General features: G+C 42.2%; 1 protein-coding gene across 3 annotated transcripts in view; it reads right to left on the reverse strand.

The window, feature by feature from the left end:
• The window catches only part of EXOC2 (exocyst complex component 2), a 124,617-nt gene that overhangs the window by 50,599 nt on the left and 50,710 nt on the right, over positions 1–23,308 (reverse strand). For all 3 annotated transcript variants that reach the window (XM_077353291.1, XM_077353292.1, XM_077353293.1), the window contains exons 10-15: positions 23,166–23,247; positions 22,057–22,159; positions 18,546–18,664; positions 4,695–4,820; positions 4,035–4,159; positions 598–666 (exon numbers count right to left, since the gene is read on the reverse strand). In XM_077353291.1, coding sequence (XP_077209406.1) covers positions 598–666; positions 4,035–4,159; positions 4,695–4,820; positions 18,546–18,664; positions 22,057–22,159; positions 23,166–23,247 — 624 coding nt within the window. The remainder of the gene's footprint in view (positions 1–597; positions 667–4,034; positions 4,160–4,694; positions 4,821–18,545; positions 18,665–22,056; positions 22,160–23,165; positions 23,248–23,308) is intronic.

Here is a 23,308-nt window from a genome sequence, read left to right on the forward strand (position 1 = left end):
AGAGAGACCTCCAAGGAAGACTCTGCGGAGGAAAGAAATGGCCAACCCCCTCTGCTTCTCACTTGTTTGAAAGTCCCTTTTCTGGGTTGCCTTTTTTTTACTATTTTTTACTTTTTCACTGTTGAGAAACCCCTAAACCTTTCTTCAGGCTTTGAGAAACCCCAGAAGTCAGAATATGGTTGGGAAGCATAGCTGTCCCCGCCTATTCAGGGCCCCTCTCCTTCCCACCCCCTTCAGGCCCATCATCGGTCATGGGAGGGGGGGATATGACTGTATATGGTCATATCTCTTGATAAATGGTTAACAATTTTTCAAAAAAATACTAACATTTCACTAACACTCCCACCCATTCGGGAAACCCTTCCAGGGCTGTCAAGAAACACCAACGTTCAAACAAACCCTGGTTGAGAAAGCCTTGCATGTCTTTCCATGGATGCATAGCGGTCTGAGTTAACAGCGTACGGAGGAGTGTATGCCTCACTAGCTGACAATCTTAGTGAAATGCCTGATTAAAAATTGCTATTCAGATGCTGTTTTAATGTTAAACTACAAATGGTCTTTAGAGGTTCATACCTAGTCTCTGCATGCCTATCTTACCTTGAAATCATTTTGCCTTTGTCTGGCATTCTTTTTTGATCGTTCCATCTGACCAGATTTTTCAGCAGTCTTGCAAAACATAAACATCGGCAGAGATATTATTCCAGTGATATTCATATTAACACCTAGCAGGAACAATCAGAGTTTCCACAGATATCCAGTTCATCAAAAATGAGATGACACATGCTTTGAATGAATGATCAGGTGGCCAGGTTTGATCAGTTAAGAATGCTTCCGAACGGGGAAAGAAAAGTTCAAGTGTAGGTCCATGGTATGTGTCACCTTATTAATAAGATAAGGGTAATAAGAACATTGCATAATGAAAGGTCAAATTCAGCAGCTTCCATGAAGCCTGTTGATATCACCAAGCCGTTTTTCTAGAAAAAAAGGATTCCTATAAATTCACCATAAAACAGGCAGAGAGTCAAATGTAATGTATGAATGACACCTAATGGCCAGAAGGTATCATAGCAAATATAGTGGTGGGAGAAATGCTCTTCTGGGTGTAAACTGCACAGAGCTTTTATTCCAATCCCAGGTCGATTCAGTCCCTGCCCTCTACACAGAATGCGATTTCCGTTTGGATTTTGGGCGATTTAAATTTTCCTTCTGCAGCAAGAAGGATTGATCCGGAGTGACCCTACCTTTATTGTGCGATATCTTAGAGTGCTTTTAATGCTCAATATATTTTAAAATCCGGATTGGGAAACCAAGCTCCGTGGTAGAGAACCTCTGATAGGCCACACTTGGTCATGTGCCAAGCTTGCCTTAAAGGAGAAGCCCCTAATTTCTCTCAACTTCTGTTGGTCCTGGATTTTTCCTCCCTCCTCTGCCTTTTTCGATCCTCTCCACACCCCCTCCAAGAAAAGAAAGAAAGAAGCTTGGCTCCCCCCCCCCCCTTCTGAACTACCCTAACCACGTGCAGAAGACTTTCCTGTTTCAATTGGGGGGGGGGGGAGAGGAAGATCCGAGTTCAAAGCAATCTGAATTCAACAGGATTGACAATGGAATAAAGAAAGTAAGTGCAGACTCTGCCCTGCTCAGCATTCAAATAGAACACAGAATGGGTTTGATTTTTTAAGACGGTGATCATATGAACAACACAGAAGCAGTGCAGCTCCCGTGTTGAAGGCAGCAGGAAAAGAGGAAGGCCCAACTTGGGATGGATTGACTCAGTCAGGGAAGCCATGGGCCAGGGTTTGCTAGACCGGAGTAAGGCTGTTAATTAGAGGGGCTTTTTGAAGGTTGTTAATTCAAAACATCACCCTAAGTCAGAAGTAACTTGATGGCACTTCTCTGGAGATCTTTTCTTGTATTTAAAAAAAGGTTAATCAAGTTAGAATACCGAAAATTATTATTATTATTTTTTAGGGTGTAGGTTTTATTGTTTTATTGTAAACCGCCACAAGTCTAAGAGAGCGGTGGTATATAAATCAAAGAATAATAAATAAACATCATGATTTAATACCTGGCATCACTTTAGAACAATTGTGGGTAGCAGGGCTTTACCTTTAGAACTTTAGAACTCAGAGAGCTGCTAATAGTTAAGGTAGATTATACTGGGATAGAAGTCTAAGGTTGCTTTGTATGTTCAGTGGGAAACTTTGGACCCAAATCCCTCTACCATCTCCAAACCCTGGTTTTCTTACAGGTAAATATAATTTCTATTTTGACCAAAATTAATTCTTGATGCTTACAAAACACGCTCTCCCTTGATTGTCAGTATCTTCCCTCATCCGGGCCAAATGGCCCCATACATTAGTACTTTAATTAGTCCAACTGTGCGTAGGGTTTCATGGCAAGGTTTCATGTACTGCCTTCAGCAGTTTTGGAAGGTAGATTCCGGGGAATGCCTTTCGAAGACAGATTATGTCCATGTGGTGCTGCTGACAGAGAGAGCTTAGTTCGCATGAGGTTTTATTGTGCTTTTTATGAGCTCCAACGTAACTTTTATATTGGGGAGCCTTTTAGCTGAGGAAACTAATTTTTCCTGATTCAAAAAGACTCTATAGTCTTCCTGTCAATAGAGAATTAAGAAGGTTGCCAGATTTCAGTTTGTTGGCCAGAGTTGTAGTTGCTGTATGTACTAGTGTAATACAACCTGTGAAACTAGACTCTCTTTTCTGTATAATGTCAATAAAGGTCTTATGTATGTAACTCTCTCTCTTTCTCTCTCTCGCTCACACACACACACATACACACCCTATTTCCATTTTCTGAAATATTTGTTTGATTTTTATACTGCCCTCCCAGTAAGCAGGTGATATCCAGCATTTTTATTTTGGATACACGGATTATCAAAACAGTGGCTTTAAAATTGGAATTTCAAATTAAATTAAAACAGATGAACCTCGTCTGGATAGAATGTCAGCATTGACAGTCCTAGATTTTTACCCCTTCTCCCGGAACCAGACTGTGGTCTGGGGTGTCTTACAGTGAGGGGACCCCAATACGTGTCACTTGTGTTATTGTGTTACTGGCCCCAACCAAAAGCCTGGTGGAAGAGCTCCATCTTGCAGGCCCTGTGGAATGGCGGTCTTCTCAAGAACGAGCCAAGCACAACCTGTCCTATTTTGCTTAACGTTAGACAGTTCAGCTCGACTATCTGTACACAGTGAGCCTTTAAAGACCTTAACTCAGAAAAGAGAGAGTGGCAGATCGTCTCCTGTCCCCTGTAGCCTTAGAGATGATATGTACAACTATATATTAAAGATACAGGTTTTTCCCCAGCCTCCTCATTTCTATAGAGCTCACTTAATAGTTTAACCCTTTCCTGTACAGACAGACCAAAACTATTCTGTGGTGAGTCTCAACTGTCAGACTGTGCCGTTTTCGCTGCATACAGGGCCGGGTCTCGGTTTAGCTACACAGTGTCTGAGTCTATTGAGAACACCTTGGCAACACTTAACGGACACTTTTCTAAGATATATGGGTCATCAAACAGCTTTCTTATCGCTCCTTTCCTTCGCATAGCTGCTCAGCGCTTTCAGAACGCTGTGTCTGTGCTCAACTGTCTCTTTGACTGTAAGGTCCAAAAAATAAAGAATAGCTAGACAAAGAAAAGTGAAATGTGACACCAACTGAGATCCGTTCTCCCTGCTTGATGTTCTCTCTGTCCGCCCCCCCCGCCCGTCCGTTCTCTCTGTCTCCCCCCCCTCAACATAGACCACCCTGTGTAAAAACAGCATTTTAAGCTATTTATGCCCGACTCAAGATACCACTTAATGGTCAAATTCAAAGAGCAGGAGAAAAATCAGCCCTCTCCTCACCCCAAAAAGAACTGTTCCAAAAAAGGCAAATGGAGGATGTCAAATTTGGCTCTTCACAGAGTTGATTAGAGACTGGCCTGGAAATTTTGACAAACGTGACTTCAAGTAAAGTTCCTCATACAGCAGACTGTTGAAATGACTGGAATGACTGAATGCAAAAATTGGTACCTCACTAAAGAGGCTCCCATTCACGTAAGAGATCCAGAGCTTCCAGAAGTTGGGGAGCTGGCTTACGACAAGCTTGGTCAGTTTTTCCACAAAGGCCACTTGCTGGGGTGCTTTAAATCGCCAAGCTAAAAGAAGAGAGAGGAAGCCTTGAGCTGATGACTGCAAAATCAAAAACAAGATGCCTTTTCTACTTGCTGGAGAGTAATGTAAGGAAGGCCAAAGACCATAGGGCAGGGTTGGCTCTCCAGATGCCCATGGACTCATGGGAATGCAGGGGCTCATGGGAATGGTAGTCCATGGGCATCTGGAGAGCCACGGTTTGGCCAGCCTTACTGTATGGCATTATAACTTGCTGAGGTCCCTCCCCTTTCCCAACCCTGAACCTCCTCAGGCTCCACCCCCTATATCTCCAGGGATTTCCCAAACCGGATCTCGTAACCCTTACCTATAAAGCAGGTCAGTATCATTAACCCCAGATCACAGCTAGAGGGCTGAGCTGAAACAGAGTAGCTCTACCAAGGCTAACTAGTGAGATGGCATGGGCCAGAGTAAAACGAGCGACTTCCCCAGCCATAGCCCAGACATTTTTACTCACTAAGTTATTCCATCAAATTGCAACTCCTGCCCTTCCCTCCAAACAAAAAACACGCCGGCACGTACTTTCCTCCCGGCTAGACTGATTATTGCTGCCTCTCTTCAGCGAGGCACTCCGACTGAGATGACCCAGTGAAGAGAGACGGACTTCGGTGTCCAGATCCAGCATTGGACTGTGCAGTAACGTGTGGCCTGGAGAGGGAAAAAATGAAATAGTGATGGAGATATCTCAGTCGATGGATGGCAGAATGCCAATGTTTGCACATTAAAGAAGATGCAGGGAGGGACGCACTTTCTCACATATCAGCCATATTTCACAGACTCTACTAATCTGTGAGTTCTTCACGTTCATTCAGCAATGACCAGGGGAATGTTCCTTCTATGTGCAACATATATTGATCTCATTGGTATCAGTGACTACGAATACTAATCAACCACCCAACACTTTGCTTCACAAGCACATTGGATCTATGCAAGTTCAACCTAATGTCACACTGCCCACAAACCCGTTGTGATAAAGAGGTATACATTCCTCTTTATCACAATGGGTTTGTGATAAAGGTATACTACCTTCCTCAGTTTCTTTCAAGCTGGTATTCTAGAAGAAAAGTTGGTTCTTATATGCTGCTCTTCTCTACCTGAAGGAGTCCTAAAGTGGCTTACATTCGCCTTCCCTTTCCTCTCCCCACAAAGGACACCCTGTGAGGCAGGTGAGGCTGAGAGGGCCCTGATATTACTGAAGAAGAAGAGTTGGTTCTTATATGCCATTTTTCTCTACCAGAAGGAATTTCAAAGAGGCTTGCAATCACCTTCCCTTCCTCTCCCTACAACAGACACCCTGCGAGGTAGGTAAGGCTGAGAGAGCTCTGATATCACTGCTTGGTCAGAACAGCTTTATCAGTGTTGTGGCCAGCCCAAGGTCACCCAGCTGGTTGCAGGTGGAGGAGCGCAGAATCAAACCCATCTTGCTAGATTAGAAGTCCGTACTCCTAACCACTACACCAATCTGGCTGTATTCTAAGGACAATTCCAAGGTGTGTGTGTGAGGGGGGGGGATATTGCCTTCATAACTCATCCATAAACTTCCCAGAAAAATTAAGAAGGTGCACAGTTGCAGGTCTGAACAGCAACCAGAAGTTCCCATCTAGTAGTCAACAATAAACCTGAAATTTGTAAATTCAACGAGAAAGTTGTGATAAATTTTCTGAAATAAAATTCAGAACAAAGTTGCTTGAAGAGTCTTGTCTTTTATTAGAGAAATGTACATGTGTTTCGATCATAAGATCTTCATCAGTACAAGCAGGACTCACTAAAGATAAGTATTTCTTTGAATAGACTAGGAATACCCAACCAGAGGTCCATGGACCCTCTGGGGTCCACATGAGTTCTGGAGGGGGTCCGCAGCCTTTCCCCTTCTGCCTTAATAGACTCAGAAATGTTAGGGAATCAGCCACTTCCACTGCTTCCCCTCATTCCTTCCCAAGCATGAGTGAGTCTTCCTCAAGCCTGCCTGTTAGTGTGGGTGGTGATGTCACTTCTAGTGACGGTTCACTTCTGGGAGGGGGGCATGGCAGGGAGGTGTGGCCAGTTGACACCACTTTTGGGGCTCCTTGAAGCCTGAAAAATTATTTCAGGGGCCGCTTCATAGTCAAAAGGTTGAAAAAAGTTGGCGTAGACATTCAGTGAGGTTGGCATCTTCATTTACATTGATATTCTTAGCGACTCAAGATTTTCAGAGCACGGGTTCCTTTTGAGATCAAATGAGTCGTTTATTACAGCTCATTACAGCTTTCAAGTTGTCCTGTGAACTTCCCAGAAGCTTATCTATTGGTATACTAGACTCCAAGGGCCTTCAGTTTGATACAGCAGAGCTATTTAATTAATCAGTTTGCTGAAAACATTTATTAGCTGTCTGTCTACCTTGCAGAACTCACAATGCAAATAAAACAACAATTATTAAAAAATACATACAAGACTAAAATTTAAAATCACAAGTAGAACTGCCAATAAATGATACACTAAATTAGGCAAATCAAACTCTAAATAAAGTATTTTCAACTGCCTCCTACAGATTGAAAGTGAAGGGGTCAGGAACACCTCCCAGGGGAGGTTGTTCCATAATGTGGGGCTGCCACCAAAGAGAGACGCCCTCTCTCTTGTAACCCCCGGATGAACCCCTTTGGTTGAGAGAACAGTTATGAGGGCCTCTCCCTGTGATCTTGGCTCCCGAGGCAGAAACACATGGGAGAAGATGGTCTTTCAGATGCCCTGATTCCAAACTACTTCTGATGTCTTACAATGGACACTCTTAAAAGGCCTCAAGAACAAAAAGCATGGCCAAGAAACCCTTGAAATATCGCTGAAAGCGAGGAGAAACATAAGCACTTTTTTGCCTTAACCTGCCTCAGATTTAGGCACTAAGAACTTTATAATTGTATCTCTCTGTAAAAAAAGATAACATCTTCCTTCCTATTAGTTGAGAGCTTATTTGCAAAGCCACTCAAAAGTCATACTCCACCACATTTTAGTTTCTTTGCAATCACTACATACCTGCACTTTGCAACCCTACAACCCACCTGAAAACTACCTTTCTGACAGTACACAGCATGATTCCGTATTCCAAGCATACTACCTGTTATGAAACACTATAATATAATGCATGTGAATGTTTGAGCAGGAGAGCTGGAGGATTTGCAACATCAAAGGAACTTTTAATTTTAAAAAAGAAAGCAGTGTTGCATGAAACAAAATGTGGTTGAGCAGAGAGGAAGAGCTCTGTCACAGTCTATGGTCACAAAGTTCTGATAACACCTGTGCACCCACAATCCGCAGTGCAGTTACAACTGTTATGCCTGTAACCAGGGAGATCTATTGCTTTCAATTGCACAAAACATAACACTTTCGCAGTAAGAACAATTACAATATTTCTTATAGATTCAGGAGGGCAGGCAGGTTGGTCTGAAAGTCTGAGTACAGTGGCACCTTAAAAACCGACAAAGTTGCATTCAGAATATAAGCCAGGCTGGTTTCTTGAAGGGTTTCCTGAATAGGTGGGAGTTAATGATATTTTTTATATTTTAAAAAATGTGTTAAACATTTATCAGATGATATGATCACATATGATTATGTCGACTGCCCCCCAGGCCAGTGATGGGCCTGGAGGGTATGAAAAGGGGAGGGGCCTCAGGTGGGCATGTGTGCAGTTCTGCTTCCCAGCTATATTCTGCATGATCATGCCACTTCTAGGGCTTCTCGAAGCCTGAGGAATGTTTCAGTAGTTTCTCAATGGTAAAAAAGTTACAGGGAGCACGGCAGTAGATGTGTTCCACATCAATAATATCAAATAGTGAACTGTGAGATCAGATTTCTACAGTTAAATGTTGAACACTTTATTGTTATGCACTCTACTATCTGAGGTATTGTGTGTTCTTAATTATTGTCTGTTCAGAGTGTGTGTTCTCAATTATTATATGTTAAAATGATGATGTTCCTTGTACAGCACCACAAATTGCGATATAAACTGCCCTGAGCTGCAAGGGAGGGTGGCATGTAAATAAATAAACAAACAAATAAACAAATAAATATGTAGGTAAGTAAATAAATAAATAAATAAATAAATAAATAAATAAATAAATAAATAAGCAAGCAAGCAAGCAAGCAAGCAAGCAAGCAAGCAAGCAAGCATTTGTGTGCCTGCCCACTTCTCCAGATATTGTCTGAAGAAGTGTGTGGGTACATGAAAGCTTATACCTTGAATGAAAATTTGTTTTCAAGGTGCCACTGGATCTGGACGTTATTGCCTCAACAATAGTGCTAGCATGCTGTAACTGAGAAGAAAATATCCATTGATTTTTCTCTGCCCACTCCCTGATTATGTATGAAGGTCCTAAAGTCAGATTGCCTCAAACTGGATCAACAGTTTTGCTGGTGGTGCAGCCCTATGAAGAATTACTCCGGAGAGTAACTGGTGGGTTTAGACTGGGCTGCCTGCACAGTGCTGCAGTGTTGGGAGAACTGGATTCAGACAGATATAAAGTTTATTAGGCAACCTTGGTCGCCATACTTTTAGCCTGTTTACCTATCTAGGATGTTTTGCAGAGAAACAGGGAAAAGTGAGATCCTGGTAGCTTCATGTGGATGAGGAGGAATCAAACTGGTTCTCTAGATCCACAGCTCTTAACCACCCTACCGTTTTGGCTCTCAATTTCAATGACGTTTTTCTCAGTCTTCATAGCTAGTAGACCAGCCTTTCTCAAATTCTTTACCATGTCCGATAACTTGAAACATTCTTCAAGCTTTGAGAATCCCTAGAAATGGTGTGATCGTGTAGAATATGGCTGGAAAACATAGCTATGTACATGCTCACCCAGGGCCCCTCCCCTTCCCGTTCCCTCCAGGCCCATCATTGGCCGTTTTGGGAGGGGTGGGACGGACAATGACCACATATGGTCATATCACCCAATCAATGTCCAACAAATGTTTAAAATTAATTAACTCCCACACATTCAGAAAACCCATCCAGGGCCATCACGAAACCCTGGGGTTTCGCAAAACACTGGTTGAGAAAGCCTGTAATAATAGACCTACCCTATATGAATTCTTCTAATTCCCCAGTTAAGCTATTTATTCCTTCAGCCATCACTACATCCTCACGCAACGGATCCTACATTTTAATCACTCTCTGTGTAAAGAGCCAGTTTGGTGTAGTGGTTAGGAGTGCGGACTTCTAACCTGGCATGCCAGGTTCAATTCTGCACTCCCCCACATGCAGCCAGCTGGGTGACCTTGGGCTCGCCACAGCACTGATAAAGCTGTTCTGACCAAACTGTAATATCAGGGCTCTCTCAGCCTCACCCACCTCACAGGGTGTCTGTTGTGGGGAGAGGAAAGGGAAGGCGACTGTAAGCCGCTTTGAACCTCCTTCGGGTAGAGAAAAATGGCATATAAGAACCAACTCTTCTTCTAAAGAAGTAATTCCTTTATGTCCATCCTTCATCTGACTTGCTTTCAGAATTCTAGCAAGAATCACTGATATCTACACTACTGATGTGCAGAATGAGACCACTGCTACTCAAACAGCTCCTTCCTTCTATACACTCGCATCTCCCTTCTCTTGAATGAATCATGTCCGATAACCTTTTAAAGTACTTTGAAGCTGGCTTCTCCTGGATCCCTTCCAAAAAAAGACCAGGACTGTACTGTAGATTACAACATGGAGCGTGTTTTAAGATCCTGTTCAAATGAGCTTTGATATCTTTAAAAACCGAATAAAAACCCACTAACAGTATGTTTATGTTATTTCAAAAACCTTTGTTAGTACTTTTTATTTCAGGAAAAAAATGTAAATAGTGTGTGTCTTTTACGCATCTTATTTTAGGGTCTTGCAGATATGTGTGAACTGTACGTTTTGGGATTATGTTGTTTTGTTTGAAAGGGTTCCAGATAAGCATAAATCTGCAACAGAAAAATTGAGATGGAGGTCAAAAGGATCAGGGTTGAAAAACACAGGAGCCGAAGTAAGAGTTTTAATTTCAGAACTGGAACGAAAACTTTCAATACAAGACAGTTTATCTCGAGGTCCACTGGGACCACTATTCTTGCTAAACTTATTTCCTGCAATACCTGGACACTCAACTGTCAAACATACATGCAGGACCACCTCAGACCTGGTTAGACACAGACCCAAACTGCACCTAGTTAAATTAGCTCACAAGACTCTAGGGGTTGGTACCTGGAGAATTGGGGGTTTATTTTGTTTTGTGAAAACGGAGGATATTGATGAACTGGTTCACTGTTTTGGAATACCAGTCCATCCAATCAGAAACCCAACTTGTGAGCAAAATTTTGCTTTTTGCCAAAATCTATTGCAATTGCAGCAAGTCGCTTTCGGTGTTAACTGAAAAAATCTGTACACTAATATATTAATTCCAAAGTTCTATTAGTTAAAATACCATAATGATATGTACTGAAGAAACGCCATATGCAATTGTTTCAGACAGCTGAAAACCAATTTATCTGTCTGGTTACCCGTTTTTCTGGTGGACCTCCTGACAGCTCCTGGGATTTGGCCACTATGTGACACAGAGTGTTGGATGGCATGAGCCATTGTCCTGATCCAGTATGGGTTCTCTTATATTCTTATTCCTTTGTTTCACAGACATATTTGGGCAAAGGAAGGGGGGGAGATGCTGGGAATTGGTATTTGCCCCAGACAAACAGGAAGATGGAGCCAAACTAGGCACCCAGGCTGGAAAGGCAAAATGGTAAATCTATAATTTGGAAAAACCAGTGGAAAAAATATCTCTACCACTGCAGTTGTATTTATTGGGAGTTTGGGCATCCAACCAATATTTGCAGAATGACTTAAACTAATTAAATTATTGTTAACCTAACCTCTCTTAAACAGGAAAACCAAACCAAACAAACAAAGAGGAAAGGATGCTAATTATGATTCTTTCCCCCTTCAACCCCAAATCCACCAGGGTATTCTAGAAACCTTGTTGAAATTCTAAATGCTTTGAATCACTTGTTTTACATACATATGGTCTTGGCTCAGTTTCTTGAACTAAGCTAAATAATCTGTAAATTTCCTGAAGTCGTTGGAAGAAAAAAAATTAGGCAAAACAAAATTATTCAACTGGCATGGGTATTTTCAATGGAAATGCACTTCTTTGCACATGAAAGTTATGGACATGCTCTCTCTCTCTCTCTCTCTCTAAATGACACTAAAAACAAACTTATTTTAGTATTAGGATGGATGGATTTTTTTAATGTTTAAAATGTTCATTTTAAATTGCAACTTTTCCGAAGTAGCCATTATTTGTACAGAAAAAGAAAGAAACAAGTAAACGGCATGTTTTGATATCTACGCGTGTATTTCTCATTCATTCACCGCACCCTATAAAAACAGGTAGGATTCTTGTAAATAGGATTTCCCCCAAATGGCTATTTCACTGTTATGACTGTTTCAGACCAATACGCCAAACTCTAACAGTGATCCTTTTGCAGTTTCAATTAAAATAGATTGTCGGATGCTAAATGGATACGGTCAGAGCACAAACATACTAAATTGCCACTCCAACGCTAAAACACCCCGACCGTTTGTTTATTCACTAATAATAGAAAACAGGGCAAAGAATACGCTCTTGTTCCACTGGAAACCACATCATCAGCTTGCGCTGGGACCAGGAAAAGAAAGTTTAACATGAAACTAATTTCTTAATTGGTTGTCTAGCATTACAAGAAACTACAACACAGGAGCAGGGAAACTACAACGGCACATATACCCTCAGGACTAATGAACATCTGGTGTACATTAGCAAAGCTGACTTTTTTTCCAAGTTGTCCAGGAGATAGCGCTTCAGGACTGCACACTGCAGCCTAGAAGAGAAACAGTTGCGGTGCACATCAGTACGCAACCAGCATAACAGAAAAGTATGGCCATGCAAAATTGTATGGTGCAACTTTAAATGCAAAATAGAAATGCCAACCCCGGCTGCCACCCCACCTCACCACACTGTTCTGGCCAGTTATTGAAACCAGACTTCGAGAGATTGTTTCGGGGTTCACGATATTGTACAGGAAGGAAGAGTGGGATATTCCATATGCAGAACAAATACTATGGCTATTTTTGAAAAAAAACATGTTCACCCTATACAAAATATACCCACAATCACAAAACTTGCAAAATAAAATGTACACCATTTTTAAAAATATGCCAATCAAGTGATAGTAAACAATGCTAATACGTGCCTTTAAAAAGGGTTAAAGCTTTACTGTTTAAATGGTATTTAGAGATTTTGTAATTTCTGTACAGATGTATGTCTTTATGCATATGCACACATACAACTGCAAGTATAATGGGGGAAAATGAGATTTCTAGGGAACATGCATACTGACTTCAATTTAACCTAAATTAAGCACAATAAGTTTTTCCTTAGTGTTCAAATGTTTGTTAACTTCATCTATGCAAAACCAATGAAATTTGTCCAAATTTGGCAAATGTAAAATTAGAATGCAAAGCCCTAATAATATAGAAATATTACATTCCTTTCAGTGCTTGGTAGGAAAAAATTTTTCCCAACCAGAAGACGTGCATTGTTATCAAGGATAATTAATTCTTTGCCATCTGAACAATTTCAGCTTCAAGAGGCTGATAACAACGGATGACTGAGGTTTATTATTTTTCCTAGGAAAACTATCTTTTAGATAAAAACATCTGCCTTTAACCCCCCCCCCCCCTCTGCTCTTCAAACTAGTGGCTTAATAACCTGGTTATATTTATCTGGTCCTAACATCTCAAAATAGCCATAGTGGAATTATGTCGCTGGTGCATAACATTTACTTTTAAATATCTACCCGTCTCTGAAAAGCAGTGAAGTTATAGTACTTTCATTTTATTTTTTTTGTGTCGTACGTAGGGTAGGATCCTACAAAGGCTACAATCGTTAGAAGCAGCACTGATCTATGGCTTCTGGGTTCTCTGAAGGGCGGCAGACTTCCTTACCGCCCTTAAACACCTTTGAACATTTTTTCCTGCGCACAGCAGGCCCTTGTCCTGTGCTGCAGCCCGACCACCCACTGTTGCTTGTTGACCGAGCAGGCACTGTCTCAAGCCCGCACCGACACAAGGAGGATAGGATTCCTTTCAAACGCGCCACACAGAAGACTCCCCATCTGCCGAAACAAGAACTTAAGGAAGTCCCTTTAAAAAGTTACCTGAAACAACAGTGTGTTTCAAAATGCTCTGTTTGTTCCCAGGATGGGTTCTATATTTGGAAGCAAAGACGGCCTGCTGAGGAAGAGCTCGCATTTAAATTTTTAATGTCACAAAACTGCTGATACGGCTCCACGGATTCTAGATGCATTGTTGCGATCCGTTAAAAAGGGATTTCTGCACTACACACAGTGGTTTCACGATATTTGCATTTTGCAGGGATAAAGTTGTCGGTTTTTTTAAATTAAAAAAAAATCCCCTTTGCTCGTATTGTGCTGCAGGAAACCATATTTAGATTTTGTGCCGCTTCTTTCTGTGATTCAAAGGAACGGCCTGATCCTCAAAATGGGCCCCGAATAGTTGAGTGCATTCTAATCCATAAGACTCCAAGAGGTGGCCTGCCAGAAACTGGTCTTAATGCAAATCTTTAAACCCAAAAGATAATGTATCAAATATAATTCCAGGAAGGGACTGAGCAAGATTTTTAAAGGCACAAAGAAAGATTTACAGGGCTGCCCCAATCAGAGCTGCACCTTTATAAGGCTGCTGACGTCAATGGTGCAATTCTTATTTAGTATTGCGCCATTAAGACACTAACAGCCCCAACATATTTTAGGATGGGGATGAAGTTTTTTTGCAAGGAGAAATTGTCTGTTCCAGAGCTAGGTGCCAGTGGAAGTGGTCTACAGTTCCTACCCCACTGGATACAGGAAGATCCTACGGACTGCTTTCATATTTGACCAACTGAATGAACATACGACGAACAGGCTTGGCAGATGCCAGTTAACGTAATGTTGCATAAGAGCAAATTATACATATAATATATATGTGTCTGTATATGTACAACACAAATTTTTGAGCACCAGTTTATATTAAAAGGGTCAAAATTTGGATTGACTACAGACTGATTTTCATTGAATTATTGGCTTGCCGGCCCATCCCATTAACACGGACCTTTGTCTACTTTTCCTTTTACTGTATTTTTTTAAGATGGACAACATGCAAGTTTGAATAAAAGTACTTGTCACAGGGGCTCATCTTACATAGGGATAGAAGAAGGCAGATTGGCTCCAAAAGTTATCAAAACGCTGCTAAACTGACAGGCATCCTGAAAAGCCACGCCAAGCTTTGCAATGATTAACATTTTAACTTCTTAATTAATATCCATTTAAGGCTTCACTTGACACTGACTGTCAAAAGAATATTTCTATTAGGAATATGGGATGTGAGTTAGGCATGAAATAGCTCCCAGCTGCGAGAGGCCTTCTTCCAGATGTACGGCACGCAAGGGCAGCAGAGGAGAACCAGCTGTTTGGGTAAGAAAATGGAAAAGGCCCCTTTGACACATGCTGGCCTGTCTGATCAAACAAAGATAGATCATTCATTGCAAGGTGAATAGGAGGAGGGAAGAAACAGCAAGGTGGTCTCAGGAATGGTCAGATTTCTCGGCACTGAGATGCGTGTTGGCACGGAAGAAAAAAAGAAAAATGGAGCCTCAGAAGTACAGCTATTTGCTTTAGGGAAAAGCGGCAATTGGGACACGCATATAAAACCACAGTGGATTATCTCTCCATCAAGAAATTTTAAAAACTTGTAGAAGCACTTAGGCATTATATATACTTTTGCCAATTATCAGACAGGGCTAGGACTAATGGAAGGTCCCCCTGCTTGAGGTGAAATCCTAGGCAGAGTTGTCCAAGTGTCTGAGGCCACTGGTATCAACAGGCTTAGACTCTGTAACTCTGTATAGGACAGCACTTTTAGTTTCAAAACTTTATGGCCTTTTCTTACATTTGCAGGGCTGTAGGACTGGAAGGGAGGGGGGGAGGAGGAGGGGTGGTTTGAAGCCCCGTTTCTCACACTGAGAGGGGAAAGGGGAAAGGAAACAAGGATCACTGAGGGAGCAGTTAAGGGTGGCAGCCTCTAAACTGGCAAGCCGGGTTTGATTCCCCACTCCTCCACATGGAGCCACTTAGGTGACCTTGGGCGAGTCATAGTCCTGTTGGAGCTGTTCACACAGAGCAGTTCTCTCAGAGATTTCTCAGTCCCACCTACCTCACAGGGTGTCTGCTGTGGGGAGAAGAATGGAAGCTGATCGTAAGCCGCTTTGAGACTCCCTCAGAAAGGGAAAAGCAGGGTATAAAACCCAACTCTTCTTCAGTTGCACCATGCTGCTATATTTCTGCAGCAGGGGAAAACAGACACAGAAAACCACAATCTCTTCTTCTGCTCTGGGGATCCCTCTTTCTACTGCAGGAGCAAATGCATTTCACTGTGTTTGGGTAACATGGTGGTTGCAGTGTTTATGGTCTGTCTCTCTCTCATTTGGCTGAGAAGGAGAGAATACACATATTTGCACACACAAGCAAAGTGTTGATGGACTATGACAGGCACATTTGTGATTCTGACCATGCCCGGTGAACGCGGCAACAAAATGGCTGCCAAAGAAAATGGCTGCCACTACAGGCAGAGCCAGCCACAAAAAGCATCAAATGGTGCAGGGCTTTGTTCTGAAGCAGAAAGGCCTGGTTTTCTCTACCAGGGTTTCATGAAATCCTGGAGTTTCTTGACTGCCTTGGAAGGGTTTCCCATATGGGTGGGAGTTAATTAATTTTTAATATTTTTTTTAAACAATGGTTAAACATTTATTGGGTGATGTGACCATATATGGTCATGTCAACCCGCCCACCCCTCTCAAAATAGCCAATGATGGGCCTGGAGGGGATGGGAAGGGTGGCCATGTACACAGCTATGATTCCCAGCCATATTCTTCATGATCGCGCCTGAAGAATGTTTCAAGGGTTTCTCGGTGGCAAAGCAGTTGAGAAAGTCCAATCTTTGCCGTCTTAGATGACAGAAGGTGTACACATGTATGCTGTCACATACATAGAGCCTGTAAAGGGATTTTATTCTCTCTGAGCTCTGAATTTCAGCCAGTATTATTTCTGGGCAGGTCAGGCTTGCCCCTGATCAGGGACTGTACCGACTGCTGTTCTTATTCCAGCATTTACAGTCTGATTCACGGCACCATTTTGAATGCAGGATGGCCTCTAGACGGATGTTTTGACAGCAATTCTGCTCCCCTCCTTATATCTCGGCAGCTGGTTATACAAATCAAAGTCAGTTTGAGTGCCCTTGTTATCTAAGCAACTGCACACTCAACTTCCTGCAGTCTGTATGGACAGATGATGGAGGTGACAGTTACGTTTCTTACAACCCCTTCATAGCAGTGCAAGCCTCCCGGTGGGACCTGGGGATGCCCTGGAATTTCAACTCATCTCCTGACTACAGAGATCAGGAAACGGCTGCTTTGGAAGGTGGGCTCCATTGCATTGTCCTTGACCTTCCCAGGCTCTGCCCTCAAATCTCCAGGGATTTCTCAACTGGGATCTGGCAACCCTACTCTGCTATCCTCTGCTGGTGGCTGGGGTGTGTGTGCCTGGCAACCCTCCATTTTCAACAGGAATACTCATGGAGAAACCAAGTGCTGTGAGAGATCTTCAGGCACCATGACTTTCTAGAACCCCAGAAGATACTGGCTTGCAAGGTGAGCAGCAGCTAGAGAATGATTCCAGCAAAACACAATCCCAGCAACTGCTACTTCTAAGGCAGGGGTAGTCAACCTGTGGTCCTCCAGATATCCATGGACTACAATACCCATGAGAATTGTAGTCCATGGACATCTGGAGGACCACAGGTTGACTACCCCTGTTCTAAGGGTCACAGGAAGAAGGAAGCCAGCTTACTTCTGGTTTGGCCAGTTTAGGAGGCTGCGAGATTGATTCAGCAGATTTCCTTCATTAAAGAGAGCCAGCGTGGTGGAGTGGCTAAGAGCGGAGGCTCTAATCTGGGGAGCTGGGTTTGATTCTCCGCTCCTCCACATGCAGCCAGCTGGGTGACCTTGGGCTCATCACGGCGCCCATTGGGCTCTTCTCACAGAGCAGGTCTGCCAAAGCTCTCTCAGCCTCACCTCCCTCACAGGGTGCCTGTTGTGGGGCGAGGGAGGGAAGGTGATTTGTAAGCCACTTTGAGACTCCTTCGGGTAGGGAAAAGCAAGGTATAAAAACCAGCTCTTCTTTTTCTAAATGCAAACTGGATCACAAGTGTTTGTAAGGGAAAATACTGCTAACCTTGTTTTTTTTTTAAACAGCTCTGGTCCAAGTGGTATAGCTCAAAAACTTTACAGGCCAAACTACATGCAATCTGTGGTCAGACATACCTACAACAATCTGCAATGAAGGACACAGGAGGGACCGAATTCTCCCCCCCCCCCAACCCCCGCTCCTGCCACCATTTCTCTAATCTAAACTACCCTCCCCAAGGCTTTTAGCACCAGTAGTGAGAAAAATGGATAGCCGTATCTCTTTGTTGTTACATTTATTTGCCACCCTCTCTCCAGTGACTCAGGGAGGCTCACAACAATATAAATTACATTGAAAATAAATATAACTTAGGAATTAAAATAAATTAATGGATTTAAAAACAATAAAACCACAATCAATTTGCCCAGTTCTCTTATTGTCTTCTGCTGCTTATAGGCACAATATAAGATACTTCTCCTTTCCCCCTGTTAGCCTGGAACTAGCTTGGGGAGCCTATTTTTGAATGAAGAAATGGCACAGGGGACAGATCCATTTCTCCGTGCTGTAGTTCCTATCTATATCTTTGTCCCCACTCCTGGTTAGTTTTTTTGAGGTTATATGTTGGGGGATCAGATATTAAATTCTGAATGTTACAGGTGAATGCTACAGAATAAAGAGCAGCAGACTCTAATGTGGATAATGAAGTTTAATTCCCTGCTTCTTCACAAGCAGCCAGCTGGGTGACCTTGAGCCAGAACAGAACTCACAGAACAGTTCTATCTGGGCTCTCTCAACCCCACCTGTCTGTTGTGGGGAGAGGAAGGGGAAATGACAGTAAGCCGCGTTGAGACACATGAGGCCTGCTGGGTGACCTTGAGCCAGTCACGGTTCTCTCAGAGCTCTCTCAGCCCCACCTCTCAAACAGGGTGTCTGTTGCAGGGAGAGAAAGGGAAGGTGACTGTAAGCTGCATTGGGACTCCTTTGGGGCATAAAAAAATAGCTCTTTCTTTTTGTCTCCAGGGGGTACTCCTGCCCCGCAAAAACAAGAGAAGCAAGAACAGCTCTATTGTACTATTTAGGTCCCAACAGAGTCACTTCTTTAAGGCCACTCAGACTTACCTTTCTGTTCTTTAACATAGCTCTCTTTGCAGTTGTGCATAAGCTGCAGAATCCACTTGTGCTGGGCTCCAATACACTGCCAGGCTGGGTCCCCTTCTGCATGGAGATCAGAAAGATACCTGCAAAAGGGTAAGTAGACAATTGAGGATCCTGATGGGAAACATCCTACACGTCATGTCTGTTTTTTCCCACCTGCCTCCCCCATGCAAAAGAAAAAAAAAGGAGAGGGGGAAAGATTCTTAAAGAGTCTTATCTGAAACCTTGAGTGTTAAAGCATTATTATAACAGCAAATTCTTAACTAGCCATAAGCAGTGCCCATCCCGACGTCAACGTCTGTTACAGGCTACTAAGTGACTGAGGTCCTGTTCCCAAACAGAACAATCTCAGAGGAACCGGACAGTCGGGTTTGTTTCAAATGCACCCCCCCCCCCAAAAAAAAAAACAGCAGCCTATTCATGTACAAAACAACTGCAAGAGTTCTGAATTGTCTTCACTGCCCTAAACTTTGCCGTTGTTAATGGAGAACAATTGGGAGCTTAAAGCTGGTTTCCCCCCATTTCGTTTATTACAGAACTACTGGTACAGAATTTTAAATGATCCAGCTTGCTTTGATATTTTATCACCGGGGGGGGGGGGGATTTCAGGTGGGGGGGCTGCATCAAATTTGCAGTCATCAAGATGTCTGCTATTATTTTCTCTCTTCTCCTTCGACTGTTTTCTCTGATATGCAAGATAGAAACGGAATCTAGTCTTGAAATTATTTCTACTATTCTGTTATAAGCATGCCAGACGATGATAAATCCCAAAAGCATGAATATATATACACATACATATATATATACATATTAAAAAGCCTGTGCGTAGAGATTTTATCACATTCCTCCCGTATTGACAGACTATGGCTTGCTGTGCATGAACCATGTCGTGACATATGAGCTGTTTTTTATACCCCACTTTTTACTGCCTGAAGCAGCTTATAATCGCCTTCCCTTCCTCTCCCCACAACAGACAGCCTGTGAGGTAGGTGAAGCTGAGAGAGCTCTGAGAGAACTGTGACTGACCCAGGTTTACCCATCTGGCTCTATGCAGAAGAGGAGTGGGGAACCCAGTTCTCCAGAACAGAAGTTGCCACTCCTAACCACTGCACCAAGCTGGCACGTTTTCCATAGTTGTGTTCATAACGAAGGTTTGTGTTCTTATGACTGGTGTTTTCTGAGGCTGCAACAGACTATGTAGCTAGATACCCAACTGCATGCCACTTATGAACTCCCACCACAAATGAACAGAACGGTTTCTTTTTTAGAAAAAGAATTATCCTAATAAGAATATGAAGGTAAGCCGAATCGTTTTAAGTCTCCAATTAGTATATATGTTGAGGGGGTTTGCCGTATAATATAAATAAAGGGATATAGCTAAGCCAGAGCACATTTCTTGAACACTGGCCAGTAGTCAAGGTTTTTATCCTTTCAATTTATCCCATCCCTTTAAAAAAATTTCTGTTGCAGGGGACAGACAGAGAAGAGATACTGTAAAATATGCATTTTAGGGGAACAGAACTTCTCCCATCCTGCATCCTTCTATGGTACTCAGTGATGCTGGCTCTTAATTTCCCCTTCACCCTGTGAGGGTGGAAGAGTGACTGAAAAGTTCTTTATACTCTTGGAATAGCTCCATTTCCTTAAATATGCTGTCTAATAAAGACTGTCTGAATATTTATTCCTTACCCCTCATCACGGGTTTAGGTCAGGGAGAGAGGGTACCCAGAAGACCCTGGTTTGAAAGCTATCCTAGACCAAGGATCCTCTGTTCTTTTGGGGAGCAGCAAGCACAGTCCAAGATGTAAACATGCCATACCAGGGAGGCCCACCCCAGGTGGGACCAGGGGACCCCCTGGAATTACCCCTCATCTCCAGAATATAGAGAGCAGTTCCCCTGGAGAAAGTGGATCCTTTACAAGGTGGACTCTTTGGGGTTGCACCCCACTGAGGTCCCTGTCCTCCCCAAGATTCAGCCCCTAATCTTTGGGAGTTCCCCAGCCTGGAGCTGACAACCGTACCTCCCATCCCCCCAATGGACAGGGGGGACCTGGCTATACTGATGCCTAAAATGCAAGTAAGGTGAAATTCTGCATCCCTCCCCCCCCAAAAATTAAGCAAGAAGGACTGCACACTGCAAACATACAACTCCAAGGCATGTCATGAGATGTGGAAGAGTATATGCTTCTCTCATACCCTACATAATCTGAACCTGTCTGACCTCCCTAGGGGCTCTGTTAAAGTTCTTCTATTGAAATTGTTCAATGAGTTAATTGTGGTAACCTATTAAACTTACGTTTACTGTTGGCATTGTCATTGATATATTGTTGTTACTGTTATTAATGTATAACGTTCTATGTATCCCACAATCTTCCCATGTTAACTGCCCTGGGCCGTATGGGAGGGCGGTATAAAAATCTAAGAAAATAAATAAATAAACAATAACAGCAAAGACTCTTTTAACCAGGGGAAGGTCTGATCCTGACAAAAATGCTGCTAAAATTCCTTTGCACCTTGAGGGCCTGGGTTACTAGGTTGCCTGGAGAAGAGTTTACTGAATAGGTATACTTTATACTTCTTCCAAGCACTACCAGGTAACCATTAAGATAGACCACTTTGTACTCGTACTGTGCCCCTCTAAAGCACACTTAAAAGAAATTGACATTAGCTTTGGGAACTAGTTGTAAAAGCCATCTCCGGTATTTCCTTATTACAGGTTGATGTATATGACTTTGTCACCAGGTAGACAAAACATAGGCACTAAAATATTTAGCTCCCATTTGCAATGCACTGCATAGCATGCCAGTCTTCAGGTGCTCTGCGCTGCAGAAACAATTCTGATTAGCCACCTGAGTACCTGGCCATTTTCAAAGCACCCCAGCACGTGCTTTCCAAGAGAAGGGAAAAAACAAAAGGCAGATTGAAGGGAAAAGCATTGCAAAGGTTACAAAGTTCTTCTGTATTGATATAAATTAGGGACAGTTAATTTCACACCTGCCCTTAGTGTTCCATTTCTGACAGAAGGGGTTTAAGACTTATACTGTACATGTTTTACATTTAACGAATGAGCCAAGGTGCCTGCTATCAAAGGAACCCATGGTAGTTGTGAGTGTCCTGCATAGTGCAGGGGGTTGGACTAGATGACCTATGAAGTCCCTTCCAACTCTATGATTCTATAATTCTAGACTGAAACAACGTTGTCGGCAGTCTTGAGTCTGCACTGCATTTTCAGGTCTGCTCTGTCATCAGGCATCGGGATCAGAAGTAAGACATTCTTAAGTGCTTAAGGTAGCACACGATGCCCGTGCTTCTCACCTGAGATGTCGAAACAGCACAAGCGGAGACAGAGAAGCTGCCGTTATTTAAACCAGGAAGCAATGTTCAAAATGTTAGAATAGTATACCAAGGAAATGCTCTTGCCTACACATAACCCCCCCCCGCCCCCAATGATATAATATGAATGAAAGAAGGTCACCTGATATAGCGTTTTTGGTCGTGTAAAGTTGACGGCGTTTCAAGCAGCTTATCCAGAAGTAGCTTTCTTAATGCTGCAACTCGAGTCTCGACTTCTGCATAATCTATGGTTTTAAAGTTATAAGATAAGACTTGCTCTTTTGCATGTGAAATGTCATGAATTTAATGTAGTAGTCATATAGTGAGCTAAAATTTGTAACATATTTTATACCAATATCACCTTGCTATTTCTTTTTTTCCTCCTCTGCTATATGGGTTCTAATTTAACCAGTTAGATATTGCCATCTTTTGTGGTCGGGCTGTTTTTAAGAGGTTTTTACCATATATTTTATTGGTTATTATGTGACTTCTTTCTTTTTTCCTGTAAACCACCGCGAGCCAGTTTTCACTGAGAGCATGTGGTATAGAAGTTTAAGCATAAATAAGTAAATAAAATATATTTGGCCTGTTTTAATAGGTCTCCGTCCATCCTGTCTAAAATTTGTTGGACATAGCATGGTGATAAGTTTGAACTTTTAAAAATGCAGTAGCTGAGAATTAAATTTAAATTCCATACTAGTGCTAAAGACATGGCTTATTCAGAGAGCTATGAAAATGGATTAAAATTAATAATTACTATAATACGTTAATACAATTAATGTATAAATATATGCAAGACAAACTGATTTTTTCTTAGAGAATTACACAAAAAACATCCCCTCATTCAGAACAGAACATTTCATACAGGAATACTTGTTTTTAAATTTTAATCTGAAAAGATACACATGAAATCATTTTCAAAACTTCATGCTGCAAGTCTTAAAAAATGTGCCCTGTAACCTGTTTTATGTCTCATAAAACTTCTCCTATATGCATGACAAAATAAGGGATGGATTCAAGAATTCTCTTCTCTTAAATGATAACTCCTCCTTACTCAGGAAGTGAATCTTCGGTCCTAACCCATTATATATATTTTATTAAGAGAGAAACTTTGCCAGACTAATTGTTCCAAATGCAGCAAACGATTGTTCACAAACAGACGCTGAACCTCAAATACGCCTTAAGCTTGCTCTGCGTTATTAACGTTTCCTGTGAAAACCACAACCGACTTTAGCAAAATCCCAAACTCACATTTTTTAAACACCTGAACCTCCGTCTTCCCGAACAACGACTTTGCTTTTTCATAGTCATTAATGACTACGTCGTAATCACCCTTCAGAAATATAAATAAAAATGATAATTAGGATAAGAAAGGTGGGAATGCACGCTGGAAT

This window comes from Paroedura picta, chromosome 9 (assembly GCF_049243985.1).
Source record: "Paroedura picta isolate Pp20150507F chromosome 9, Ppicta_v3.0, whole genome shotgun sequence".
Taxonomy (NCBI): Eukaryota; Metazoa; Chordata; class Lepidosauria; order Squamata; family Gekkonidae; genus Paroedura; species Paroedura picta.